Source organism: Anopheles ziemanni, chromosome 3, assembly GCF_943734765.1.
Source record: "Anopheles ziemanni chromosome 3, idAnoZiCoDA_A2_x.2, whole genome shotgun sequence".
Taxonomy (NCBI): Eukaryota; Metazoa; Arthropoda; class Insecta; order Diptera; family Culicidae; genus Anopheles; species Anopheles ziemanni.
In genome coordinates, this window is record NC_080706.1 from 27,095,954 (window position 1) to 27,117,267 (window position 21,314).

Genomic DNA, 21,314 nt, shown 5'->3' on the forward strand with positions numbered 1-21,314 from the left:
CGCGTGAGGACCTCATTCGACCACTGAACCCTTGTGCGTAACGAAGCGACCGCCAGAGAATGAAGTCCATCATTTTGTGTCTCGTGTTTGTGCTGGCGTACGCAGGAGGTAAGTCTTCACTCATAAAAAGTGTCAGTTGTGTTGGTTTCCTTTTCAAACAGGGCTCCGTTTCGCAAAAAGTGAACAAAAGCACCTTAGTGCCTCGAACAGTTCCCAGGAAGTGATCTATTTAAGGGAAGGAGAAAAATGCCATTTCCATACCTAAAAATGAAGGCTATGGAACAAAACCTGCATGGTATTCGTCTTGAATGTCCAGGCATGTCCTTTGCCGCAACTTTATTCTTGGCTTTTATATTCCTCTCTGACACCAATGTTTCCCGATATGGAGTGACTTTTTCTGATTGAAACAAACTTTCTTCACTCCTTTCTTCGATCATGCCGAGCGGAGTTGATACCCCACACTACCACAAAAATACAAAAAAAAACCTAACAAGAAATGAAATGAACGCCAAGACATTTCCATATCCGCCGCACCAGTCCCGACTCCGAGCGGAATAGTTTCCGTTCTGCCAGAGAAGAACTGCAACGGTTTCTTGCTGGCCGGATGTCGCTAAAGTTAGTCATTACGATGCCGCCGCACACTTACGGCCGTGTCCGCCCTGCTCTCTACGGTGCGTCCATTTCCGGGGACGGCGAGGCTCCGTGCGGCGAGCCGGGCATCGGAAATTAAATTTATTCTTTTTTAAACACAAAACGGACACATGCCCAGGTTGTGGAGGTGGACCATAAGGTGGAGGGGAAAGGTGTAAAGAATGAATCTTAGTTTCTTTCTCTGACCGTGGTCTCTTCCGAACGCTGGTGTGTTGCGTACGGAATCGCAAATGAGGCTGGTCTGACAATGGCTGCATCGAGGTTGGCTGTGAAACTATGATTTGTTTGACGCTGTTCGGCATGGAAAGGCTCTTCTAGGTGTTGGCAGCACTTGGCCATTCAATCTTGCTCGTCTTGTACGCGATTTGTAGCTCATTAATTAAACAAAAAGGAAAGCGCAACATAAAGGATATACATTCCTCCTATCCACCGTCACACTTTGTAGTGTGGAGTGGACGGAAATGGATCCGTTCTTTTCAACCGACGTTCAACTGCTCTATTGCTTACGCTCATGGACAGGAACGAAACACACGCCAAACGGTGGCACAATCGTTGTTGTCGTCGTGACCAACACACCCAAGTCAATCAACGTTCAACGACGAATTCAGCACAGCGGAGGGACGAAAGAATTGGCCGGTGGAATGAAATCACCACACGACGATGGTTAACGATTGTGAAGTTAATTAAAATTTCCATCCGCACGAGCAGCTCCAAGTCGGGCGCCGGAAGGCATCAAACCTGGCCACAATGGTTCCCGTACGTACCGTCGCTGCAAAGTGTCCATTGTAAGCGCTACATCCGCGGTACAGTTCGCAGTTCCGGTACGGAGGTTTCCGTGTTCCGTTCTGACAGCAAACATCCCGAAACGGCAGCAGAACTTTATCAAGCGAGGACCACACGAGTCGTCGAGCAGTCGAGCAGTTAATGAAAATTGCACTTGTCGTCATGACCGTTCTTCTACCAGCTTTCGTGTGGTCCCAGAAAAAAAAAGGAAAACTAATGCTATCGCTGGCATCAGTTTTCAAAATCCCTTCTCCTTTCTCCCACAACAATCGTTCAGCTAATGGAACAACTTGCTGCATACGGCGTGCGTTATGCTAATTGCTGTCAATCGCCCCCGGTGGTCGATTCCTCGTTTAATCTTTCGCAATCTAGCCAAACGGTTTTCCACCGACCGAACGTTTCCATTCTCGCGGGAAGTTGCCAAATTGCATACCAACAGTTCGTTGCTGATTACATGCGACCACCGATACCTGGCGATCATTAAGATGCGGTGGGCAATAGAAGAAACAAAGCGCGAAAGTCCAAAAACGGTAATCTAATTGACGTTTCCCGTCCGCTATCGGACAGGACGATGCTTTCTGCGCTTAATGGAATGGCACTAAAAACTTTTTCCACCTCACGGCGATAGTTACAAAAAAGGGAGCCGTTTAGCGCAGCGTGGAATAGTTAATATTAACCGATGGGTTAGCATCTTATTAGGTTTTCCTTTGGATGACTTTCTTTTCTACTTTGACTGTCTCGCTTGCAACCAATATATCGAAGGTAAAAAAGGTTATTTGTTTTAGGTTTGCAACATAAGCTCTGGTAAATCTATGTCCAACGGCAAACAAAACGATAGAACCGAAACGATGGGTGCTTCACATCGGATCCCACAAGTTTAGCACAAGTATTAGGACCGACAAAAAAAAGCAGAAAGATAAAAACTGGAACAAGGAAACATAAATCATCATGGCAAATATTCGCCGTTCGGCCAAACCAAATCCACGTCGGGGCATCTTTCCCATATCAGTGATCATCACCGGCATCCCTCCGAAATTCATTACAAACCCATCGGTTCGCACCGGAGCCGATCCGAGCGTTTCCGATAGGTCGATTTGTATCTGGTGCTCAAAGGTTTGTTTATATTTCCTGCCAGATCCGAGACCTTCTTAGCGCGGCGTGCCGACGTTGGTATGGCCGGCGTGCGGCTTGGCTTGTTTGCTTTACGATCAACTTTTCGGGAAGAACCCGTTCGGGTCGATCCGTTCTCACCGGAGCCACTTTCCGGGGCCTCCAATCCCGGTGAAGGTAAACGAAACGGGTGGTGTAGGAGGGATGAGGAAGGGGGAGAGGGAGAGGATGGCACAAATAAAACCGTTTCGTCTGGACCCGACCCGGTACGGTCGTCGTCCGGTTTTGTCCAGCTTTCTGCCTTGTGCCAGCATGCCGGTAAGCCGGTTCTAGCGGATCATTTGCATATGGAGGGCCTATCGGGAGGCTTTTATGACATTTTCCCAGGACGGAAAAAAGGGAAGAAAATAAATAAAAATAATATAAAACATCCGTTAGCAATGAATGTGAATGTCTTTTTTTCTCTCCGCTGTTTTTTTTTCGCAAGCCGGGGATAAGTTGACTCGGCCGGAAAAAGCCAAACGAACCATCCCAAGCAAAGGCAAATGGAGTGGAGATAACGATGTTAAGTGCAGGAAAAAAAAGAGGAAAAAACGCCATATTCTCTTATTCCAACGAATGGATTCATCGGTTTGTTAATCGTTTCGAACGCTTCGAGATCTCGAAGCATAAAAACATATAAATTGCAATTTTCCCGTTATTCTGACGCTTTCAACCGCGCGCTGAAAAACAAGCTCGGGTGGAACAAACCGATGCGGGAATGCCTTCCATAAAACCGTTAACGGTGTGGGACTTAACAGAAGGCTTTTTTGGGGTCGCCCGATTGCGACACAATTCGGCGCACAATTTGCACAGCCACCTGTAAGAGCCATACCGCACACTAGCTCCCGACAAGCGGGCCACATTTTCCGACCGCAAAGCTGCCGGTTCCTACTGATGCTGAAGTGCGTTTTCCATGCAGCCCGCATATTTCTCCCATTCCGCGAGCTGGAGGAAAGAAAACGACAACAAAAAGGCAAGCTCCAACCAATCCCAAATGGTTCCAGCTCCATTGGAAGCTACTGGGCTAAATGTCCCCGTTTTGCCCTGGCTTGGCCTGGTGGCGCGTCCCAGCGGGCTCATTAGAAATTCCCGGCGCACAGTTGAGTCAATAAAACGCAACTGTACATTGCCATTACCGGCGGTTGGCGACTTTGTCGGACGTGGCGACGATTTGGCGGGATGTTAGGAAAAGAAACCTGGCATAGCATAGAACCCATGCACGCCGTTTTCGTTCGACCGAAAGCCGAAACTTCCTACCCTAAAGAACGTTTGCTTTGGGCATGCATTTGCCGCACGGCTTAATGGCGATTGAAAAGTAGAACCAGTGATGTGATGGAGCCCACTTTGCTTAGCGCATACATGGCGTACGAATCGTTTCATATCCCGGTCAGCTTTCGACATTTTATTCTCAGCGTTTGGCTCGGAGTTTGTTTTGGTCCCCCGGGCGTGAACCGGTTCCTGGGCGGGTCGTCTGCCCCGGGGGGGAGACGAATGCGGCCTCACGTCACGTGAGGGGATAAATAAACCCGCCACCGGGAAATCGGAACACTTGAAACCGAAATGCCCCCCCATTGGGGAAAAGGCTGCCTGTCTGGTTTGGTTTACCGTTAGACGTTAGACCAACTTTTTCTTCTTTTAATCCGTTAGAATCCTCGATGACGATTCGATTAATTCCCAGTCAAGCGCAATGAACGCTGAATCTCTTGACATCCTTTCTCTCCACACCGCTTTCCAAGCTGACCTGGACGCGGGAGGATGATGAGTGGGTCACACTGTTCGAGCGTGTGTCTTTTCCAGTCACCGAACAGAAAGTCCGTCCGAAATATTATTTTCCCTTTGGTGAAACAACATAGAACAATAAATCTTCCTTCTTCGGAGAACGAAAAGAACGTGCTGTGATGGATTGGGTTTTCCCTTCAAATAAATGAAGATAAAATCAAATAAAACAGCAGAAAAGACCAAAGTGATATCAAATTCTTTCGGCAATAAGTAGGCGTGCGTGAAGGAGCGCTGATTCGACACGGATAGCGCGAAAAGGGAACGAACCGGATGGATGGCCTACGGGAAACCGGAAATGATCGTTTTACTTTCCCACCCCACAACCATTCGATCTCTTTCCCGCCCGCGAACGATGATCTACACCGTACGGGCGTAATGTTTCCATAATTCATGAAGCCTTCAGGGTGCGATGTATACTTTGCGGTCGTGCCTTTAAACGACGATGGCTTTGCCCGTCGTTGGGTTTGCCCTCCTGCCAGCCGTGGGCGTACTTTGCGTGCGTTCGTGCATCCCTTTTTTTGTGCTGTCGCACGCATAGCAACGGATGTACCGAGACCTGGAACGGGATAAAACCGATTGGAAGCGATAGATCTGTTACTGTTTTTCTTTCCATCGAATGGCGGTTTTGTGAAGGGTGAAACCTTCGGGAGTGGTGTCTGGCGTGGTAAAGCTATCCAAAACATTGCTAAATCAAATTTCAATTTATTTCCGACAGAAGATAAGCATTTCTTTCGGTAAAAGTCTTCATGGATTACATATTTTCCACTGTGCTATCATTCGTGTTTTCAACAGGATAGGATTTAGAGATTTTATCATATCAAATAGAACGACGTTTTATCATATTACGACGTTTTTATTCGATATTCCTTTATCGACCAATCGGCAGGTAGCTATCAAAATTGTGTTAAATCTTAAATACGTTCGTGTTATTTACACTCAAATTTTATTTTCTATACCAGTTATTTTTTTCTGAAGCCTAAACTGGTTGATAAAATTTTTAATAACAGTCTTCACGCGAATCAATTTCCAATTTATTTCCATCAAAGGAAATGGTTTGGAAGGTAATAATATGGAGCCCTTGATGGTGGCACATAAATCATCTGTACCATCAGGACTCAGCAGTTTATGAAGGACACTGTCTGGAAGCGGTGGCTTAAGGCGTATTTATTTTATTGCGGTTCCCTTTATTATCGTCCTATATACTGTTGTGTTCGTTCATTGGAAAACGGAACCGTTTCGTCTGGACGACCACTCCTATTGTCTGCTTTGAATTTGGAAATCGAAGATGGAGACGGGTGAAAAGAACATTTTGTGCCAAAATGTTCCATTCATCATTTTCCCACGGTGGATTTGTTGGCTTACCAATGGTCGTTATTTATTTGGATAATACTTAAACACATTCGCTCTTGAGTAGAAGAAATTGAAGAGTATTTTTATGATTAAAACCACATGCTTACTAACAAAACCGTTTAAAAATAATTTATATTTAACTAAACAACTGTCTCCCATATTGTAAACATTACGGGTGACCTAGGACGAGGGACAGTTTTCGCGTGCGCCCACGTCCAGAAAATCGATTTTCCATTATCAACGTGCAGCCAGCATGTGATTCCTAGTTATTCTGACCAAATGATTGCACATCGGATATAAAACCGTGGGCAATGAACAGGGGAAAAAATGGACAACAGTTGACACATAATATTTGCTCCTCGCCGGAGAATAGCGTCTCGGTTTCCGAAATCAATGTTTGTGCTGTTTCCATAGTTGGCAACTGGTGCTTTTGCGTGTTGGGTTTATTGGAGCGTAATGCCCGGCATCTCTATCAGATGGTGCTCAATCCCGGAACATTCGGTTGCGCAGAAATTGATATTGTTATCCCCATATTCTAAACATAGAGCATCACGCGCGATTGTTTACAGATTTTGTCGCTCGCAAGCGATGGGGCGCGTCCAACTGGCGCCATGGCGTTCTTCCTAGAAAGGCGAAAATCCAATATCATCCTCCCATTCGGCGGATGTTGCACGGAAGAAATGAGCGAAAAACAATTTTAATAATTTTGGTTTTCTTTTTTTCATATTGACTACTGACGGCTTTGATATCGGATGAGGCTGGAGAACTCACCATCCCTACTAGTCTGTGTGTGGGTCGCGGGATGTAGTCCCGTTTGGCATACCAACAGTAATCCTCGTTCGTTGAAGGGCCTCTATCCCTGCAACAATCCGATTACGACCACTTGATTAAGCGCTCGTCGGATGTGCAGCGCCGCACGTTTTGACTAGCGTTAAGAATGGAAAGATTAAGTTTCCACCCGCGATGGCATTTCTCCATCGAGGCAACTGTCTGAGAATGAAAGCTCAGCTGCTTAACCGCTGTGTGCGTGTGCCTTCTCCTCTTCCGGTACCTGGCGATATTCCCCGAAGCGGATAAATATAATATAATATCGTATGATGACGACAGCCCCAAAACCAGTGGATGTAGACAATAGACGAAACTATGGTATGCGAAAGCAGTAATATCCCGGATACACACAGGAGTTTACACGATAACGTCATCTGCTTGACGAGTGGGTAGGGAGACAGCTTTAAGGACATCATACTCTTCCAATTTCCCGCTGGCAAACAGCTGATATCCGTTGTGGCTTTGAAGCCACATGTGTTGGTGGTTTTGATGGACGTAATGAAATATTATGCAATATCTAGTGCCTAACGATAACGGCATTTGCCACAGTTTACCTAAGCGAACACTCCCGCTGGGCACAACGCGTTGTGTCGCTATCAGAGATCGGCGTGTTCTGCTCCTGAGCGGGGAGCATGAGTATATAGATTTCCAGTCGGCACCCTGCTGTTCCCGTGCAGTGCAATTTGACTAACGCAATCGTCCTTCTTCGCTCTTCGTTCGAACAGGCCAACGGATCACCACCATCCAGCTGGACGGTGTGCAGTATTTCATTAGCCGGATGAACCCGTACTCGCCGGAGTTGAACTACTTCCTCGCGTACCAGTACTGCCGCTCGCTCGGACTGCAGCTGGCGTCGTTCGAGACGAAGGAGAAGGTGGAGTCGATGACCGAGTACCTGCAGAACGCTGGCTACGGCAAGTACAACTTCTGGACGTCCGGCAACCGGCTCGGCACGGGCATGTTCCTCTGGATGAGCACCGGTCTGCCGTTCAACGCCACGTTCGACTACTTCGAGAAGTCGCCCGAAACCGTCGGAATGGACCCGCTGGACCACAACAGCAACACCTCACCGCAGCGCACCGCCCGCGACAGGTTGGTAGTGGCCCTGCTATCAGAACGCAGTCCACGTTCAACGGAACTCCGGTTGTCTAACCTTCGTTTTCTATCTTTTTACCTCAACAGCAGCAGCGGCCTGCAGAAGGGTTGCGTGCACCTGAAGGCCCCGAGCCTACGGTGGGCGCCGGAGGACTGCTCGGCGGTGAAAGACTTTATCTGCGAGCAGACGCGATGCTACTACTACAACTATGGTAGCATTCCGGTTTCGTCCGCGCAGGGGTAAATATTGCCTGACTGACTGACCGCCGAAGACACAGAGCGCCAAGAACTCATATCTTCCCACCCTAGAATTTCCCAACCTTTCCCCAAACACACCTGAACCTGCATCAGTTTACTAAATGACCTGTAACGCGCCCCCTTTACCCAAACGAAAATTGACCAAAATGCGCCAGAAACTAGACCTCGATCCTTGTGAGACTATGACAGTAATGTGTGGACGCGACCGAAAAACGTGTAACGCATGCGATGGGCGGCAAGCGAGCAAACCGACAGGCGGAGCAACTGTCCGGCGAAAGGAAAATTCACTCAAAATGTACAACGCCATCAATTTGTTAGAATAATAGTCCTGGAGAAGAGCGCAACAAAAGCAAACAATTTGCACCGCAGCCCCTAGGAAAAATTGCCCGAAACGTTGTTCATGGTGTCCGGTAAACAAAGTCTCCCTCGTGCTCCCTCTACCTCGATGCTTCTATAACGAAATCTCTGGATTATGCAAATGTGGCGTTGATTGATGAACAGTAGCAAAGGGAAACATATTTTGGCGGATCTAAAGATTCGTTTTGTTGTGGAGCTTTCCCAATTCGACGTACAAGACACCCCACGGTACACTTCAAGCAAAGGTGGTTTCCGATTGAAGGTTGCCAAAATGCAAAAGTGCCGAGGCAGAAGCTTCTCGTTTTGCACGTGATAGCGAAGCGCAGCAATGAAATAAACCAGAAAAATGAGAAACCCCGTTTCAAAACGGTACCGTGCCGTAGGTGAGCTAACGTCCTTTCCACCATCTTAATGTTAAGTTGTTCTTTTATCTAATGCTTCGGTTTGCGCTTTCCACTAAAATGTTATACTCCACTACGTTACACCCGCTAGTTATTACTCTTTTTCGTTTAATTTCACAATCAGAAACGCGTTTATGAGTCCATGCTTTTTATTTCAATGTAATAATAACGGTTTCGGGACTGTTGACTGTTCCGATTGGATAGTTTAATAGCTTGTAAATTTATTCGATTCTGTTTGTTTTGAAGTTACCAACATCTGACCAATGTTACATAAGATTTGCAAATTCCGGCAAATCGGTTTCTAAGCGTGAATTAGGAACCATCTGAGAAAAAAAAAACAAAAACGCTTCTATATGGAAAAAGTAACCTGTAGTTATTAAAACCTCATCCCATTTTCTATCCGTCCTATTAATCTGCATTAACATTTGGCTGGTGGTTTGGAGTTAGTTCATTTCACGTAAAATAATTGAAATAAAAGCAAACAAACTCTGGTTTCTGCACATGAAAACCAGTACACGAATTCACTTACCTTATCGATCACTTGCAACGCACATTAAAGCTTAAGATTTGGAGTAGTTAGGCTAGAACGAAGAAAATAAATCTTTTTTGTACAAGCTACAAGGCAGAGGGCAGTACAGTTAGCAGGATCTTATGCGATCACGTTGGTGTATGTCTACGGTATTTGCTGGTGCGGTAGTGGTTTCGTGAAGTCGTTTTATTTTATTTTATACGAAATGTCATGTCGTTAAAAAGTTGAATAAATGTTTTACACTTTTCTTTCCGCTTGTCTGTCTCGCTGGATTATAGTCGCCCGATTCAAACGTCAACAAGTACGTCACTGTACACCACACTCGCTGCCATGACAACGACAACGACGACCTCTACCACCACTGAAGCGGCCACTACAGCAGCCGAAGCCCGCCAGTTCACGTCCACACTCGGCTCGACCACTGCATCTTCACTGAGCAGTGAACCGACGTCACCCCTGGCGTCCCTGTTGAACGGTGACATCCTGGAGCAGGATCGTACCCGCCGTCCGGTTGTCCAGCAACAGCAGCAAGATAACACCGCCGAGGAGGAGCATGACGAAGAGCAGGACCAGGCGGAACACGACGACGAGGACGAGCAGCTGCACGACGAGCTGGAGGAGGACGATGAGGAAAACGTTGTCGGTCGCAGCAGTGGTAACGCCAGCAGCATCGATGCCATCGAGGACGAACACGAGGGGCACGAACACCACGATGAGGAGGAAGATCATGAGGAGCAGGATGAGGCCGACGACGAGGAAGAGCAGGCGGCCGATCTTCATCACCAGCAGGCTCTCGCTGCCGGCCAGGATACGGACGCGGTTTCTGCCGGCCTTCCCGAGGACATTCCGGTCGAGCAGAAGCTGAAGCAAATCACGAAGGAGATCGAGCAGCTGTCCGGTGGGGCCGGAGCCGATCGGGAGCTACGTGTCGACAGCCGTCAGAGTTTCCTATCGCTTTCTGATCTGATCAAAAACATTCGCCCCGCGGAGAAGGTGGTGCCGCAGATCGATTCGTCATATGCCAACACGATGCGCGTCCTAGGGGAACCACTCAGCCATGCACAGAGATAAACCGAGCTGGGGTGAACGCGAGCAGAAAGCAAGCTGGAGATGATGATAGACAGTTGTTTTACACGGTATTTCGGTAGGGTTTAGGATGGTGTTGTCCTAACTATGTTTTTAACGTCGCATTTAAACCATTCATGCTGCATTGTTCACGTCCGTTCACTGGACAACTAGTTTACCTCATAAGGATCCCCTCGTAATCATCACCATGAAGGAAAGGTTCTCTCTGAGGACGACATCCTACACTGCCTCCGGATGTTGGAATAACTGCGATTCCACGTCTGGAGGGATAGGAAAATAGACTTCTCGAGAGAACCAGTAGCATCACATATATCCAGTACCCTAATCATGAGGTCATTATCATTACGGTCATCATTTGTCGTCATCATACCTTCATTACATTTCCAATCGTATCCAGATTTTCGGTAACGGGTCGAGTCTCATACTTTCGGATGATAAGTTCTCTCAGACCCTTCATTTCATCTTTCTCGGAAAGGGTGCAACCGTTCAGAAGACACACACCGAAACGGTTAACAAATTGGAAAAAAGTATTTTAAAGCGTTCGTCCAGCTCCCTAGCGTTCGTACTGGACTCTCCGACAAAGAGCACGACTCGAACGTATTCCGACGAAATCCTATTCCCACAAAACCCCCTCAGAGGGATGATAAGGTTAAGTGTAAGCAAGTAACACAATATGAGCGTTAGTGTAAGTGTGCTAGAATTCTTGTGATTTCAAAACAGAACATGAAGGAGAGAGATCATTGTAAGACAAGACGAGGAGCGAAGTGAAACCGATGCCAGGTTGAAGACACGTCTTTATTTTTTGTACTTCGATCGAGAAATGGAACAGAGTATGCATGAATAAAGAGTAACATTTTGTACAAAAAAAGTGGCTACATGATTCAGACAAACGTTAAGAAGGAGTTGAATGTTTGATATAGTAATGAAAGAAAAAAACCGTCCGAATAAACATTCAATTTTTATAGATGCAGTAGATTCTAAAGACCAGGTGAATAGAAAGTTTCCGAACAACTAACCAATCCAAGATGACTTCCAGCTAGTTTTTCAAGAGGGCTTCCATCTTGAGATATTACGAAAACAAATTACATACCAAACTGTTCCAAAACCCAGTAAATTAAGGGTACCTTTACCTTGCATTTCGTATAAATACCACCATAGCACGATCGTGCAACAAATCAGAGCTCTTTTCAACGCCATCCTCGGTACTATAAAGCTAACAACGACGAATAAAAGATTCACTTTGCAAGGGGATCTTTTTTGAGCTACGTAGTCATAGGATTTTTGGCTGATGCCAAACAGTAATCAACAATCTACTGACTTGGTATGTGTTTGAGGTCGGCATTCCTAGAGTAACGAAGTATGAAGGCAATTGATAACGAGAGATGATGCTTCAATGCAGGGGTCGGCACAAGTTTCCTGGAAACGGGCTGATGATGAAAAAGTCATTTTGTACCTTTTCAACTGTTTGTTCATCGTATCTGTTACTAATCTCTTTTATTCTGCTGAAAATAAATACTCTGCTTAAATAACTTCACTTCAGAATGCTTTTTTAGCCGTACTCTCAGTAATTGAAATGATTCCGCTTCTAGACGTCTTGAATATCGCGTACCATATTTTGTTTCGTAAAGGTGTCGAAGATTATATTGGTAATGAAAAATAAACATATTAACACTTTGACGTACGCACAATTCACGGTGTCGCAACCCTTTACGACCGGCGCGTTTGCACTAGTTCCTCCGTATCTGGCCGCCCTATTTGATCATTATTTTTCAATCTTTATTAGAATTTACGTTCGACCAGCAACGCGCCCTGTGAAGTTTGTATACTTTCCATTTGATAATTTTTTACTTCCGGTAATCTGTGGTGCGTGTCAGGAGACAGCCATTACATCTATGCGTGTATCCGGACGTCAGAGTGTTAAATTGATGCTGGACGCAAGACAAAATTTAACAGACTGTGAAATTTTAGAACAATCAATAATACAAATTTGATCGAAAAAGTTTTAGCGCGAGGAAGTCACCTGCTATTGAATACCTCGTTCAATAGCTTAAACCGAAGATTTTAGGAAACAATTGTAAAATCGCGATCAAACCAGAGAAGAATTGAGACGGTTTTTGTTTTATACAATTTAATACTACAATTCTCTAACGGACCGCATGAATTTAGCTGGAGGGCCGGACTTTCCCGACCCCTGCTTCAATTTATTAGAGTACAAAGCGTTAACTTCCTTCTTCGAGTAGTCGCAAGAACGTTCAAATTTGCTCTCACGAACCGTGATAAGACGGTATTCTGAGTTTGAAGCAAGGACTGGGGTGATAGTGTTGTCATGCAAGTCAAACGTTCATTACAATCTTGCATTTGCAAGAGCTAACCTCGGATATACATCAGAGAGCATCCGCCAGCCATTCTGTTTCGAAGCACGGTTATAGCTAATATGTTGATTCAGAAGAAAGTTTCGTTTTTGGCGGTCTTGTTAGGTGTAGTGGTGTTATCGTTTCGTGCTGTTTCAGGTAAGAAATGGGTGAAAGTTATAGTTTTTCCTCTCTAAACTTTGCTTGACTTTGCTTTCATTGTTCCAGGGAAAAGAATATCCGAACTGAGTAAGTTGCGCGGTACAAGTTCTTGCCTAAAAGGTTATTCGTATGGCTAATGTGATTCCGTTTGTTGTATGTTTTTAGAATGTGACGCATACAAAGAAATAATATCATCGATGAGTGGCATCATGACCCTTAGTCTTAAACCGATGGCTTTGTACTACAAAGTGAAAAACTGCTCGAACGTAGTTGATCTGATAGTGGGAGGAGAAAGAGCCGTGTATGGTGAATATCCTCACCATGCTATCCTCGGCTTTCCCCAAGACGATGGAAGTTACAGTTTCAGCTGTGGTGGCTCTCTGATATCAAATCGATTTATTCTGACGGCAGCACATTGTTTCAGCTTTGCCAATGCGACGTTGGTTAGGTTGGGTGTGTACGACCTTACGGAAGACTCTGTCAATCAGGTCGACTTCGGTATCGCAGAGATCATCCGCCACCCGAACTATTCGAACATTATGGCCTACCACGACATCGCACTCATTCGGCTAAATGAAACTGTACTCTTCTCGAAATTTATTCGTCCGGCCTGTCTTTGGACGGAGCCTGTCCTTAATACGAGCAGTTTCATCGCAACGGGTTTTGGAAGGTTGGGGGAAGGTAATGACTTGGCAGGATTCCCCAAACATGTGCGCTTTCTCGTTTGAATAACTTCGATGCAATGTGCTTCCGTAGGTACCTTTGAATTGTCGTCTTATATGATGAAGGTGAAGTTGGATCTGTTTCCATCGGCCGAATGCCAACGAAAATATAAAGGAATTCGCAAGCTCCGTCACGGAATGAGTGATGGTCAGCTCTGTGTGGGAAGCATTGTCGGAGGTAAGGACACATGCCAAGGCGACTCAGGTGGACCACTCCAAGTGATAACGGAGCCTAGAAGCTGTATCTATAACATCGTTGGTGTGACATCGACCGGTACTGCTTGTGGAGTAGGTACCTCCATAGCCATCTATACGAATGTGGCATTCTATCTTGATTGGATCGAGAAAATTGTTTGGCCGCAGTAATCAGTATGTTAAAAGTAATGAACGTTGCAAAACACAATAAACATAACTTACCATAGGATTGGATGACTACACGTGATTTTACTGACATACGCTCAGTAATTAAAGCAGCTTATCTTCTAAACGTTTTGAATACTGTGAGCATGTTTTGTTTCGTAATGGTTTAGAAGGTTCTATTGCTCGAATTCTCGATAAAAAATAAACATATTAATTTGATGCTGCACTCAAGACAAGATTTATTAAACTGTGAAGTTTTAGCATTATCAATGAAAAAAACCTGATCGAAAAAGTCTTATATAAGCAGATGAGGAAGTCACCTGCTATTGAGTACATCGTTTAATAGTTTAACGTAAGTTTTTAAGTAAAAACGATTGTAAAATCGTGATCAAACTAGACAAGAACTGAGATGTTTTTCTTGTTTCATATGTTGCACTACAATTTTCTAACGGCATGTGTTGCGTCCTGCAACAGTTTTACGGCCAACAGTTTTTCTTTCTCCTTTGTACTTATCGAAACACGCTTTTGTAAGCATTCGTCCTCTTTTTATTTTATCCAATCTCGGATCCCGAACACTATAAAATTTACACGTGTTTTTCTGTTAATTTGACCGAAAAAGACCCGTGTCCCGGCTTGAGCCCCTTTTATCATTTTATCAGACGCGCCCGTCAGCTGGTCGTCTCTTTCTTGGATGGACCCTACGGTCCCTGACCAGCTAGCGGACGCAGCTTCTCACCACTGCAACTGCTTTCTGTTGACGGCTCCAACCGGTTCAATTTAAACTGGCACCTATCGGATCGTTGTTTTCACAACAGCATGAATTTAGCTAGTGGGCCGGACTTTCCCGACCCCTGCTTCAATGTATTGGACTACAAAGTGTTAACTTCCTTCTTCGACTAGTCTCAAAAAAGTTCCAGCAAACAGAATCGTTGAATATTTGACATGAATATGCTCTCACGAACCGTGATAAGGCGGTATTCTGAATTTCCAGCAAGGACTTGGGGTGATAACGTTCTCGTGCAAGTCAAACGATCATTAAAATCCTGCATTCGCAAGAGCTAACCTCTGGTAGACATCAGAGAGCATCCGCCAGTCATTCTGTTTCGAAGCACGGTAGTAGCTAATACAGTATGTTGATTCAGAAGAAAGTTTCGTTTTTGACGGTCTTGTTAGGTGTAGTGGTGTTTTCGTTTTGTGCTGTTTCAGGTAGGAAATGAGTGAAAATTATAGTTTCGTTAAAAATTTTCTTTTCGAAAATTAACTTGACTTTGCTTTCATTGTTCCAGGGAAAAGAATATCCGAACTGAGTAAGTTGCGCGGCACAAGTTGTTGCCTAAAAGATTATTCGTATGGCTAATGTGATTCCGTTTGTTGTATGTTTTTAGAATGCGACGCATACAAAGAAATAATATCATCGACGAGTGGCATCATGACCCTTAATATGAATCCGATGGCTTTGTACTACAAAGTGCAAAACTGCTCCAACGTAGTTGATCTGATAGTGGGAGGAGAAAGAGCCGTGTATGGTGAATATCCTCACCATGCCATCCTCGGCTTTCCCCAAGACGATGGAAGTTACAGTTTCATGTGTGGTGGCTCTCTGATATCAAATCGATTTATTCTGACGGCCGCACATTGTTTCAGCTTTGTCAATGCGACGTTGGTTAGGTTGGGTGTTTACGACCTAGCGGAAAACTCTGTCAATCAGGTCGACTTCGGTATCGCAGAGATCATCCGCCACCCGAACTATTCGAACAGTTTGGCCTACCACGACATCGCACTCCTTCGGCTAAATGAAACTGTACTCTTCTCGAAATTCATTCGCCCGGCCTGTCTTTGGACGGAGCCTGTCCTTAATACGAGCAGTTTCATCGCAACGGGTTTTGGAAAGTTGGGAGAAGGTAATGGATCGGGAGGCGTTGTCAAACATGTGTGCTTCCTCATTTGAATAATTTCGATGCAATGTGCTTCCGTAGGTACCGTTGAATTGTCGTCTTATATGATGAAGGTGAAGTTGGATCTGTTTCCATCGGCCGAATGCCAGCGAAAATATGAACATACTCGCAAGCTCCGTCACGGAATGAGTAATGGTCAGCTCTGTGTAGGAAGCATTGTCGGTGGTAAGGACACATGCCAAGGCGACTCAGGTGGACCACTCCAAGTGATAACGGAGCCTAGAAGCTGTATCTATAACATCGTTGGTGTGACATCGACCGGTACTGCTTGTGGAGTAGGTAACTCCATAGCCATCTATACGAATGTGGCATTCTATCTTGATTGGATCGAGAAAATTGTTTGGCCACAGTAATCAGCATTTGAAAAGTAATAAAAGTTGCAAAACACAATGAACATAACTTACCATAGGATTGAATGAAACTATGAGATCTGTTAACAGTCTACGTGAATAGAGAAATAATAGCATAAGATTAGTTCGATTCCTCTGCCCGGAAGTTGTGTCCCTTTTGCGTATACGAAATGCTTTCCCGTGAGCATGAAGGAATAAATTCATATCAATAAATGTTGACTACCTGTATTACTTCGCTACTTGTTGCACTTGCATATGTCGAAGCTTTGACCTGTCTTTTAAAGCCGGCTTTAGGTTCCAAGAACTCTGTCCTGAAGGTTTCAAAAACAACAAATCTTAGTCAAGTTCAGCCTTTTATGACGTTGTGAATCTATCCGGAAACTATATCCGAACTAACTCAACTATTTAAATGAACAACAAAAACATACACAATCAATGCATTGCTTGTTTTGAAACACAAGGTAACAAATAACAGAGTCCATGTATATCGAAGTTTTAGTTTATACTCCTTCGTAGACATGTTGCACGCTTTGTACAATTTTCCGTGGTAAATTCCACGACCTTGTTTTGTGTAATCAAGGCGCCCTTGGCCACTGAACCGTGCTAACATAATCATTGTATTTTCAATGTGATTGCTGATGTCCGCGAGTGTAATCGATTAAAAAAAAAAACAAACATTGCCTGCTTAAGAAGACACATGTGCAAATTGGTACTATATTGGAAATAGTCGTGGTACAACGAGGTCATGGTAAATCCCCCCGAAATCATATTTTCCCGATATTGTGCGTTCAGTACGATTACTGATCTTGGCTGGTGAAGTCGATTTATTAGAACGATGTCCTCTGCTGAAGTAAGAATCCGTTTGGTCAGTTTGGCACTGTTGGTGATCGGTGTGTGTTGCTTAGGAGGTCTGGCTTCTAAATTTTACTACGTTTCTAAATAAACTTATTACACTTTCCTTCTACTTCGATTGTTAGTCGTAACTGAAAGAATCTCTGCGATAAGTAAGTTCAAATAGCTATCACCATTTGCGTGGTAATGTTTTAATGCGTAGATAGTTTTTTCCTCCAGAATGCAGGGAGTATCAGAACGTCATTACCGTCAAACAAGCGGCGATCTTTCTCTCTTTGCAAACACTCGAGATCAAATACGATGTGTACAATTGCACGAGTGAAGTGAAGCTGATCGTTGGCGGCGAAGAGGCAAACTATGGCGAATTTCCCCACCAAGCGATGCTGGGATATCCGCAAGAGGATGATCCTCAAAAGGTAAAATTTCTTTGTGGCGGAACACTAATCAGTGAAAAGCACGTTTTAACGGCCGCACATTGTTTCGCGCAAAGCATTCCCACTGTTGTACGTCTCGGAGAGTACAACACCAAGGTTCATACAGGCCACGAAGTAGAGATTCCGATCGATGGCATCCGCAAGCATCCGGAACATCGACATTCGGCATCCTACCATGACATCGCGCTGATACGCCTAAACAATTCTGCCACACTGTCCAAGCACATACGCCCAGCGTGTCTGTGGGATTCAGACCATCGCAACACAACGACTGTCATCGCGACCGGGTTCGGGCGCGAGGATTTTACCGGCAAGCCGTCTACCGTGTTGCGGAAGGTGCAGCTGGTCGAGTACCCGATAGAGGATTGCGCGAAAAAGTTTCGGTTTGCTCGACGTTTTAGAGACGGAATAATCGACGGACAGATGTGCGTTGGAAGCATTGGTAGCAACATTACTGACACTTGCGGTGGTGACTCTGGAGGACCATTGCAGGTTCTAAACTTTCCGAAGTCGTGCACCTATCACGTGGTTGGTATCACTTCGGTAGGCAACGTATGCGGGATCGGTAAATCGAAGGCTATTTACACCAAAGTGGCCCACTACATCGACTGGATCGAGGACAACGTTTGGGGGCTCAATAGTACTCTAAGATGGTAGATTGTGGATTTCAAATGTAATCTCAATGGTCAACCATTCGCACTTCACAAGAGTGTTGGTAGTGGATTCTGAGATTGAGAGAAATAAAGTGATGAAACATACAACATCGTAGGTGACTTCTTACGGGGCTTCTTTTATGCCGCAACAACTTTTGTCTTGTCTTAGGTAGATTGTTTGAATACTAGTTTTTAATGACAACACGTGATCTAAAACCAATTTTTAAACCTTTAAACTGTGATGAGTGCGATGATGCGCTTTTCTTATTTTTCAATGTTTGTTAGCATTTATTATTCCTGCAGGTACATTGCCACCGGATTCGGCATGTATGACATGGGCTTGATACCGTTTTCGATAATGCGGAACCTAAAGCTCCTAATTTTTTTCCATGATTGCATGGAAAGCATCGACATAAATTGATAACCGTGTAGGCGGAAGGTTATGTGATAGTCAACTGTGCGTCGATGATACTGTAGAAGGTCGTTACACATTCAAGAGAGGCTCCGTAGATCCTCTGCAGATGGTTATCACACCTAAAACATGCATCTTTCACGAAGTCGGTACTACATTGTCCGGTACGGTGGGGCGCGGCTTCGGGAGGCCCAAGGCAATCAACACCAAGGTGCTGTATTGGATCGAAGAAAACGTTTGGGTTTCGGATGCGCAAATGCTTGGAACATACAGTACTTTTAGGAAAACCTGAATCACCTCAAAAAGGATAGTTGTTAAGTTGTCTCGCTCAAAATCACTTGAAATTGTTCCTTTTGGATGTTTTTCATTGAAGATAAACCATCGTACTTCGTGCATCGTGTAAGTAGTAGCCTCAAGCCAATATAATCCATCCTATCTCTTTTTATATTTTGAGAAGTTTTCTACTGTCGTTGTAAAGGAGATTACATTTAATAATGTTTCGGCCCTATGTGCAAATTCTGAATAAAAGATTTTTAAACTTCTTCAAAATCTTCCTCCCAATTTACCACTTATTTGTTTGCTAAATTCTTTCAGCCCTTTGCAAACAAAACATTAGGTTTAAGGCCTTCATTTCTTTCCATGATGTATGTAAAACAGATCGATCCTAGAACGAATAATACAAAAACCAGTTTGATTCCAAATCTAATCAATATTAACATCTTGTGTATTACATTTAGCATTCTGAATCTTCCGCACACTGACAGAACATTCGCTGTAAAGCAGCGTTAAACTTGTGTGATGATCTTTGAAGCGAAATAAGAATATCCGATGGAGCTACGCACACTACCGGTTAGTTATTTTTGCTATGCTAAATTTATACCCGACACGAATGATGACACTTCATCTATTGGCACTATCTTATGATTTTGTATACTTTATCTAAAACGTCTTGATAAACGAAACGACAAAATTAAGCTTGATTATTCGTCTAAAGCCGGTTTGTTTAAATTTCCCGAAACAGACACACGAAAACCACGGCACACACACGCGATCTTCGGTGGGAATGACCAGCATCAACAGCCGATCGTGGCGAAGTGGTGGTAAAGTGGAAATACCAGTTCGTTGTTTGATGGCGCCGCCGTTCCGCTGCATGCGTAATCATCCCTAGCATCAGTGTGCGATTAGTGACCAACGAGTGAGGATCGCGAACGTTGGAACGGAGTAAATGTGACTGTTAAGCGTCTTCAAGTTGTAACCCCAAGGAGAACGGCTGTTCGGATTAAAAGAGAAGTGACAAAATATAATTTTGATAAAATGTACTCTGCACGGGTCGGCATTGTGTTGCTGCTTTCTTGGGCCAGTATTATGTGCCTTGTCGAAGGTGAAAATAATTTAACGATTGCTAATTCTGTAAATTTCTTTTTGTTGTTTTCAAATGCAAATGAACGACATAAACAAATGCTCTGTTTGATTCTCTTTTACCATTGCAGGTCAAAGACTCGCGGTGCAAAGTAAGTACTATAGTAGTATAGCTGTGTTGTGCGCAGTACGTGTTGTCTTCGTGACAAATGCTACAGAATATCTTCTCCCTTCCTTCAGAGTGCAATGAGTACCGGAAGATTACAATCACTGAGCAAACACTGATCCCACTAACCCTCTACCCAACGGCGATCAAGTTCGAAAGCAACAACTGCACCAACGTCGTACAGCTTATCGTCGGCGGGGAGGCTGCGCGATACGGCGAGTTCCCGCACCATGCGCTGCTGGGCTACCGGAAGGAGGGGGGCAGCAAATGGGATTTCGATTTCCGATGCGGTGGAACGCTGATCAGCGATAGGCATGTGCTGACGGCGGCCCATTGCTTTAAGGAAGAGGAACCGACAGTGGTACGGCTTGGAGAGTATGACACGACGTACTCAGACCACCAAGAGTACCAGGTGGACATTCAGCAGGGGGGTATTCGAAAGCACCCGGAATACAAAAATTCTCGCTCGTACCATGATATTGCGCTGGTGAAACTCGCAAATAAAGTGGTATTTTCGAAGTTTATCCGTCCGGCGTGTCTTTGGGATACGGAGTATCGCAACACCTCCCGGTATATTGCCACCGGGTTCGGCTACAATGAAACGCTCAGCGGCGTCCTTTCGACGAAAATGATGAAGGTACAGCTCGACGAGTTTCCGGTGGAAAGCTGTGTCGAATCCTTCAAGTTCAATCCCCGCTTCCGTGCAGGCATTCAGGACGGCCAGCTGTGTGTCGGTAGTATTGTGGAGGGCCGCGACACATGCCAAGGAGACTCCGGAGGTCCACTGCAGACGGTGACCAGTCCGAACACTTGCATGTATCACATAGTCGGCATCACATCGACCGGTAGTGCGTGTGGCATCGGTCAGGCGAAGGCAATCTACACCAAGGTGTCGTATTACATCGATTGGATCGAGGACAACGTCTGGGGTTCGAATGCATTCTAACCAGCGGTGTGTTAAGTGTCCTGGAATTTGATGTGAACTACCCTGTGAACCCTCTGTTGATGTAGTTGGCAAGTGCATCAATTGACCGCTTTTTCTCAAGACACAATAAAAAAGGCCATGTTTAGAAGTTAACCGCATGATAAGCCTTGGATGCTTAATTTGTTGTTCTTGTTTGTCATTATTTTCTTGTTTACTTACAAATGTTTTCATTCCTCAGAATCGAGCAAATAATACGATATAATACAATCGGATTTGTTGTTGATTATCGTTCCACGAAGTATACAGTGTACCGGCAACACAGTATACAGTGTTTCCTTCGACTT

General features: G+C 44.8%; 6 protein-coding genes across 6 annotated transcripts; all 6 read left to right on the forward strand.

Moving 5' to 3' along the window:
* The first annotated feature begins 59 nt into the window (after positions 1 to 59).
* Positions 60 to 7,882, forward strand: LOC131287606 (C-type lectin 37Da-like). The gene is made up of 3 exons (XM_058316670.1): positions 60 to 108; positions 7,269 to 7,635; positions 7,726 to 7,882. Exons 1-3 carry the CDS (start codon positions 60 to 62, stop codon positions 7,880 to 7,882), a joined length of 573 nt encoding a protein of 190 aa, XP_058172653.1.
* Positions 7,883 to 9,513: 1,631 nt separating this feature from the next.
* LOC131284439 (myelin transcription factor 1-like protein) lies at positions 9,514 to 10,254 on the forward strand. Its single transcript, XM_058313298.1, has one exon. It carries the CDS (start codon positions 9,514 to 9,516, stop codon positions 10,252 to 10,254), a length of 741 nt encoding a protein of 246 aa, XP_058169281.1.
* A 2,449-nt stretch (positions 10,255 to 12,703) lies between these two features.
* On the forward strand, positions 12,704 to 13,870 carry LOC131284440 (serine protease snake-like). The gene is made up of 4 exons (XM_058313299.1): positions 12,704 to 12,779; positions 12,849 to 12,869; positions 12,948 to 13,463; positions 13,539 to 13,870. Exons 1-4 carry the CDS (start codon positions 12,704 to 12,706, stop codon positions 13,868 to 13,870), a joined length of 945 nt encoding a protein of 314 aa, XP_058169282.1.
* Positions 13,871 to 14,994: 1,124 nt separating this feature from the next.
* Positions 14,995 to 16,172, forward strand: LOC131284441 (serine protease snake-like). Its single transcript, XM_058313300.1, has 4 exons — positions 14,995 to 15,070; positions 15,151 to 15,171; positions 15,250 to 15,765; positions 15,841 to 16,172. Exons 1-4 carry the CDS (start codon positions 14,995 to 14,997, stop codon positions 16,170 to 16,172), a joined length of 945 nt encoding a protein of 314 aa, XP_058169283.1.
* A 515-nt stretch (positions 16,173 to 16,687) lies between these two features.
* On the forward strand, positions 16,688 to 18,112 carry LOC131284442 (serine protease snake-like). The gene is made up of 2 exons (XM_058313301.1): positions 16,688 to 16,716; positions 17,248 to 18,112. Exons 1-2 carry the CDS (start codon positions 16,688 to 16,690, stop codon positions 18,110 to 18,112), a joined length of 894 nt encoding a protein of 297 aa, XP_058169284.1.
* A 537-nt stretch (positions 18,113 to 18,649) lies between these two features.
* On the forward strand, positions 18,650 to 21,143 carry LOC131284444 (serine protease snake-like). The gene is made up of 3 exons (XM_058313302.1): positions 18,650 to 18,731; positions 20,011 to 20,031; positions 20,120 to 21,143. The coding sequence occupies exons 1-3, from the start codon at positions 18,650 to 18,652 to the stop codon at positions 20,989 to 20,991; spliced, it is 975 nt and encodes a 324-aa protein (XP_058169285.1). The 3' UTR covers positions 20,992 to 21,143.
* The last annotated feature ends 171 nt before the right edge of the window (positions 21,144 to 21,314 follow it).